Genomic DNA, 7,643 nt, shown 5'->3' on the forward strand with positions numbered 1-7,643 from the left:
CCTATGTACTGTAACAATTCTGTGACTAGTGGAGTTGGGCACTCACTCAGTACCAGTCTGTTTGCAGATTGCGAACAGAGCTTGTAGCATTGATGTAGACTCTATCGAGAGAAGTAGAATATTGTAGTGTAGTGATTACTGGACAGCGATACTGAAAACTGGGCTGATTGTTCAGAGATTATGGTCCTGATCGAATCCGGTAAAAGTGGATAGATTGTGAATTAAAATCCTGCCATACAAATTCAAATTCCTCCAGAATAATTCAAGAATTCAATCCTTTTTATACAAAAAAAAAATGCAGAAAGAGAAGGCTGGTATCTGTTAAGTGACTGTGATGTTTTGGATGTGCATAAAACACCCCAACCAGCAGCTGTAGAATTTGAATTTGAGTCGACCACATTACTGTGGGTCTGGAGTCACGTGAGCCAGTCTGGATAAGAATTCCTTACCGAAAAGACATTTTAGGGCAAGGTGTAGAGCTGGATGAACACAGCAGGCCAAGCAGCATCAGAGGAGCCGGAAGGCTGACGTTTCGGACCTAGACCCTTCTCTAGAAAAGCAATTGCTTAAAGGCAGTTGTTGATAGTTCTGTGGTTATCACAAAGACTTCCTTTGAATCGCTAATTTGAATTTGACTCCGACTCCGACTCCTGATGTCAGAAAAAGGCACTATATAAAACTGCAACTGTCTTTCTTTCTCTTTCTTTAAAAGAAAATATGAATTAGGAGTTTAGTGATGTTTAATAATAAAGAGCTTAATAATAAAATTTATTGGGTTCACTAATGTCCTTCAGGAAACTGCCATCCTTACCTGGTCTGACCTACATGTGACTCCAGACCCACAGCAGTGTGGTTGACTCTGAACTGCTCTTTGGACAATGAGGGATGGGCAATAAATGCTGCCTAGCCAGCAACACCCACATCCAGGAAATAAATTTTAAAAAATCGCACAATGACTGTGCTCTTTCCCTGTCACCCTTGGCCCCCCCAGCACCCTCTCCCCTTTCTTGTCCCCACTCCCCTCTGTCTCATCCTCCCTTTCCTCCCCCTCCCCCCCCCCCCCACCCAAAGGTGATCTAAAAATACTCATTTTACGATAATGTATTTCAAAGTTTTAAATGCTTGAAATGCCTTCCCCATTTGTTTAAAATTTTTTTTCCAGATGCAAATATTTGAAGTTACATCATCGCAGTTTGCATTTGGCATAAAGTGTGGATAGTGTTGGTGGTTAAGTATTGGGGCTCTTTCTACCGCCACCTAATCCCCCCGGTTTCAAATCAATTTCTGCTAAGTGACAATGGATGAGATGGTGTGGCCTGGTAGTATCGTCATGCTCCCTACAGTTACCTGTCTGATATTAATGGTGCTCACAGACTAGCTGTTTGGATTGTCACTCCAGAAAGGTAGTCTTTAAAACTAGAGCCAGCCTTTCTCAGCAATCAAAACCACCAAGGTCTTAGACAACAGCACGCAGGAGAGGCTGGACCAGCCGTTATCGCTGGGTGAGCTGACCAAGACCCTCGCTTCCTTTGGAAAAGAATAAAAAAAAACTCCCCAAAGTAATGGTTTACCAACTGAGTTGTATTCGGCTGTGTGGAACTTGATTGGTCAGGACCTACGGGAGGTGTACGACAGTATGCTTCTGTCGGGGATCATGTACAAATCCATGGGGAAATCCATCATCACCCTCCTCTACAAGCGGAAGGGGCAGGGGGAGGACATTAGAAATTGGCTGAATGCGGGTTACAAAATTCTGTCTAAGGTCATCACCAACTGGGTCAGGTCTGCTCTGGGATTGGTGACTCTCCCTGACCAAACCTGTGCTGTCCTGGGCAGGACGATCTCTGGGAGCGTTGCTGTCCTTGGGGATATGATCCCCTATGTGCAGGACAGTGGGGTGGATGCCTGCCTCATCAGCCTGGGCCAGGAGAAGGCCTTTGACGGAATATCATACACCTACATGTGGGACATGCTGCCCAAAATGGGCTTTGGGGAGGGAATCAGCAATTGGATCCGACTGCTCTACACCAGCGTCATTACTGCAGTCTCAATCAATGGGTGGGAAATCGGAGCAGGGCTGCCCACTCTCTCCTGCTGTGTTTGTGTGTTGTATGGAGCCCTTTGCTGAGTCCATCAGGAAGGATGTGAACCTGAGATGGGTGTCTATTCCAGGCAGCAGAGGTCTGTAGGTCAAAGCCTCCCTGTACATAGATCACATCACTGTTTTTTTGCTCCAATCTGTTGTCAGTGTGCAGGTTCATCGGCATCTGCGACCGGTTTGTACTGGCCTTGGGAGCGAAGGTAAATCGAGGCAAGGGGAAGGCCATGTTCTTTGGGAGCTGGGCCAACTGATCCTTTATGCCCTTTACCATCAGGACAGATTACCTGAAGGTGCTGGGAATGTGGATTGGAGGGGCTAGGGTGTGCACAAAATCTTGGGAGGAGCGCATCACCAAAGTGAAGCAGAAGCTGGTCTTTTAGGTGCACTGCTCCCTGTCCATTGCAGGTAAAAACCTGGTCATTGGATGTGAGGCATTGTCTCTGTTGTACAGGTCTGGCCTATTCCCTGAAACTGTGCTGATGCAGTCGCGCCAAGCCATCTTCCACTTCATCTGGAGGTCTAAGATGGACCATGTCCGCAGGAACTCCATGTACAAAGCTCTGGATAAGGGGGCGAAAAATATCCCTCCTGCTGATGGCTACCTTTGTGTGCGGCTGCTTCAAGCTGTGTGTAAACCCTCCATACACACAGACCACGCGTCACTACTTACTGAGGTGTCCCTGGTGTTGGGAAGGATGGGAGCAAGTGGTTGGACCGTTCTGTATCTCATGTCCTTTATAGAGAAATTAGCAAAGAAAAACACCTTTGATCACAAGGCCATCAGGAAGTGGTCAACACGTAGTGTCCTCGAGACCCTGAAGGAGAAGGTGGATCCTGTTGGGTGGCTCCCTGGGCAGAATGCCTCATCACCAGCACTTTCTAACAACCACCAAGACATCACCTGGCTGGTGGTGAGAAGGGCACTACCTGTGGGATCCTTTATGTACGCAGGGATCAGCCTTTGTCACCGCACACTGCCCTCGCAGTAGCTGTGGAGGAGTGATTAGAGGCTGTCACACATCTCCTTTTCTGGAGTGTGCCTTTGCAAAGGAAGTCTGGTTCTCACCTAAAAGCCTATGCCCCTGAGTTTTGGACTCTCGTACCCTGGGAAAAGACCTTGGCTGTTCACCCTATCCATACCCCTCGTGTTTATAAATCTCTGAGGTCACCCTTCAGCCTCTGACACTCCACTTGAACTTGAAGCTTCTGGTCCAGAGGTAGGGACACTGCCACTGTATCACAGGAATCCCACACAGGCTCATAGTAACATAGAATTTTATTCAAGTTGATTTGGATGCTCAATTAATTGTTCATTTAAAACTTCGAATGATTTTTGTTGCCTAAAGTTATTAAAGGATATTATCTACCTACATATGTACACAACGATAGGAGGGGTGTGATCACTGTGGGATGACTGACACCTTCAAGGTCAATAAACGCAGGAATGTGAATTAATTAAAGTCTGGAATTGTTCTGGGTTTTGGGATTACACCAAAGTGTGTATGCACTGCAGGAAACCTAGAGGATTCCCCTTCTAATTTCTATGTAAATGGTGAAATTATCATGCGGGGCATAGATAAGGTGAATAGCAAAGGTCTTTTCCTTAAAGTGGGAAGTTCAAAACTAGGGGACATAATTTCAAGGTAAGTGAAGAAAGAGTTTAAAAAGGACATGAGGGGTAACTTTTTTTTTTTACACAGTGGTTTGTGTGTGGAATGAACTGTCAGAGGAAGTGGTAGATGCAGATACAGTTATAGCAATTAAAAGACATTTGGATAAGTACATGAATAGGAAAGGTTTAGAGGGATATGGGCCAAACACAGGCAGGTGGGATTGGTTTAGTTTGGGCACATGGTTCGCGTGGGCTGGTTGGACCAAAGGGGCTGTTTCTGTGCCATATGGCTCCATGGTGCTAACTTTTGGTTATTTTAGTGCAGGCGGGATGAGGAGATTGGGTTGGTCTTTACATTTTCAGTGTTTTGCCTGAGGTTCTGAAGTTATTCTGGGACAGATTGGATTCTGGTATCCATGACATTAGGGCAGAAGCTTGTCTCTTCGATCTTGAGGTTTCTGCAGTGATAATGTGGGCAAGACCACGTGTACTGCTTTTCTGAATATGCTCTGGAACAAGGCTGTTTGAGACCTTCGTCACCAGTCATATGACAAATTGGGGATCCAGATGTAGCTGACTTAATTTCTAATTAGTCAATAAATAATGAGTAATGAATGCTAATGTTGGACACGTGATCTCCAGAGTCGTTCACTTGAACGTGAACCTGTTTTGACCTTGGCGGCAAATACAGGGGGGATAAGAGGTGTTTGTTTGTTTTGATTAATTGTGTAGTGCCTGCTTCACTTCCTTGGTCGCTGAACATTGGGAGCAGTTTCTCCCTCTTCCGTGCAGGTCTGCACATCAACTGTGAAGCTGCAGTGCAGGTAACCAGCCAGCTAGCCCCTTTTAAATGACCATACAAACCAAAACATTAAAGGGACCAGACACTTCAAAAGAATGCTGTGTTGGGCAGGTCTGTTCAGTAAATATTCATATTTACCTGTATGTGGAGTACCTCCTACTTAAAGTTCCTGCATATAGAGTCCTAGAGACGTACAGCATGGATACAGACCCTTCAGCCCATCTCATCCATGCTGACCAAGATATCCTAAATTAATCTAGTCCCATTTTGCCCATATCCCTCTAAACCATTTCTATTCACACAAGCATACAGATCCTTTTAAATGTAATTGTACCAGCCTCCTCCACTTCCTCTGGCATGCTTAAAATGGTGTCATTGTAGCCTCACCTAAAGGTTTGAATTGCTCTTTCTTGGAATGTTTGTGTCACTGGGCAAGGTCTGTGATTATTGCTTGTCTCTAATTGTCCTTGAACCAAGTGGCTTGATCGGCCCATTCCAGAGAGTACTTAAGAGTCAACCGTGTTGCTGTGGGTCTGGAGTCACACGGAGGCCAGACCGGGTAAGGAGGAGAGATTTCCTTTCTCAAAGGGTTTTAGTGAGCTACGTGTTTAACTGAAATCAATCCTCAATTGATTTTAAGTTAAAGTTTAAATCAATCTGGATTCCTAGTCCAATGACATTACCATCTTCCCCTCCATTGATAACAAACAGCACCAGCTATTCCACAAGGTACTGAGATAGGATAGATTCCAGTGGAGTTTAGCCTGCAATAGCTGAATGTTTAATCCCAGCAATTTCAACAATGCTGGCCTTGAATGTTATCACCATAGTATACGATGATCGATACTTTAGAGCTGCTCTGTGGCTAGGTAGCAACACAGCTCCAAGTGCAGATAACAGGTTCAAAGGAAGGCTATGTGCTTTTGCTGACTGATTTCCAAGAACATGCAACCTTTGTCAGTTACAGCGAGCCAAATTCTTGCGCTGACAGCACTCAAGGGCATTGAGCAACATAATATTCTGGCAATCTCCTGTCCCAGAGCAAGTCCTTTCTATTCAATCAACGGGGAGGATAATATTTGTAATAAAAATTAATGCCGGCAGGTGTTCTGGTCCTAAGCCTATCCAATTGTGTGTCTCAATCTATACGGTTCTTGTCTCACCCTGAAATCACGTGATCTCCTGGGGAAAAGGTGGGGTAAGAAAATCCGAGGTAAACAAGTTGGCTGAAAATACCTGGGAGTTCCTCTAGGTGACTCATTTGATAATGATGGCCCTGAATTTCCTGAAGGGATCTCTGTCTCGAATGAAAGCAGATCCAGCTCTAATGGAATCCTAGAATCCCCACAGTGTGCGAGCAGGCCATTCGGCCCAACAAATCCATACCTCCGAGCATCCCACCCAGATTCACCCTCCTAACCTTGCATTTCCCATGTCTAATCTACCTAACTTACACACCCCTGGACATTGCGGGCAATTTAGCTTGGCCAGTGCTAACCTGCACATCTTTGGACTGTGGGAGGAAACCGGAGCACCTGGAGGAAACCCACACAGACATGGGGAGAACGTGCAAACTCCACACAGACAGTCGCCCGAGGGTGGAATTGAACCCGGGTCCTTGGTGCTGTGAGGCAGCAGTGCTAACCACTGTGCCACCATGCTGCCCCCCCACAATTATGCATTGATATACAACCGCCCCCACTTGTGCTTTGAGGAATCCAGTGGGTCAGCTGCAGCACATGAGCCAGTAACCAGTTGCAGAGGATTGCACTCTCCGAGGAAAAAGAAACCAGATCCTGATGTCAAAACGAGAACTGATCTACAGTTTAAAATCATCATTCTGGTCGTTCTGACTTCTTTGTTTTATTTTAAACAGGTTCCATACTGTTCAGCTGCATAAATTACCCTGCATGGTTACTGTCAAATAAACAAGGGGAAGCAATGGCCTTGGGTATTATTGCTAGACTGTTAACTCAGAGACCCAGATAACGTTCTGGGGACCCGGGTTCGAATCCCGCCACGGTAGATGGTGGAATTTGAATTCAATAAATGTCTGGAATTAAGAATCTAATGATGACCACGAATCCATTGGTGATTGTTGGGGAAAAACCTACCTGGTTCACTAATGCCCTTTAGAGAAGGAAACTGCCATCCTTACCAGGTCTGGTCTACATGTGACTCCAGACCCACTGCAATGTGGTTGACTCTTCACTGCCCTCTGGATAATTAGGGATGAGCAATAAATGCTGCATGGCCAGTGCTAATGATTTGTTAATGTAGGACCCACGCCATCTCTGACAATTTTATTCTTGAGTTCACCTGGGTACATAAACAGAAAGGCTCTCTGGATATCAGGGGCACCCCTACGTGATAAACGTCTGAAGAAAGCACCAGCTGGTTTGTTCAGCCAGGCCCATGTCACTCCCACACAGAATCAAAGAATTAGTACAGTGCACAAAGAGGCCATTCAGTCCATCCTATCTGTACCAGTCTATCCTCCTGCACTTGCCCCCTATCACTGCACGCCATTTCTATTTCAATGACAATCCAATGCCCATCTTGAATGCCTCCTATTGAACTGGCATCCACCACATTTCCAGGCAGTACTTCCCAAACCCTCACTGCTCTGAGTGAAAAGGATTTCCTTGCATTACCCTTCCTTTGTATGCACATCACTTTATGTCCTTATGGTCTTTTTATCAGGGGGAGCAGTTTCTTCCTATCTACTCTGTCCAGCCCTTTCTTGATTTTGAAAATCTCTTATCAAGTCTCCTCCTAGTCTTTTTTTCCCTCCAAGGAGGCAATCCAAACTATTTCAATCTCTCCTCAACACTGAAGTTTCTCATTCCTGGAACCATTCTGGTAAAAATCTTCTGCACTCTCTCCAGTGCACATCCTTCCTGTAGTGTGGTACCCCAAACTCTACACAGTACTCTAGCTGATTATGTAGCAAGTACCTTTATACAAGTTCAACATTACCTCCTTGCTCTTGTATTCTCCGCCCCTAGTAGTAAACTCGAGAACACTGTCTGTGCTTTATTTACTGCTCCTACCTGCCCTGTCACCTTCAATGGTCCTTGTACTCCTAGGCCCCTCTGCTCCTGAGTCTTTCTGTACCCCCCCCCCCC

At 45.6% G+C, this 7,643-nt stretch overlaps 1 protein-coding gene across 1 annotated transcript in view; it reads left to right on the top strand.

Moving 5' to 3' along the window:
- The first annotated feature begins 2,625 nt into the window (after window positions 1-2,625).
- Window positions 2,626-7,643, top strand: part of itpr2 (inositol 1,4,5-trisphosphate receptor, type 2) — a 200,613-nt gene continuing 195,595 nt past the window's right edge. The window contains exon 1 of the mRNA XM_048610561.1: window positions 2,626-3,044. Within this exon, the coding sequence (XP_048466518.1) occupies window positions 2,626-3,044 (419 nt within the window). The remainder of the gene's footprint in view (window positions 3,045-7,643) is intronic.

Source organism: Rhincodon typus, chromosome 22 (assembly GCF_021869965.1).
Source record: "Rhincodon typus isolate 14 chromosome 22, sRhiTyp1.1, whole genome shotgun sequence".
Classification (NCBI taxonomy): Eukaryota; Metazoa; Chordata; class Chondrichthyes; order Orectolobiformes; family Rhincodontidae; genus Rhincodon; species Rhincodon typus.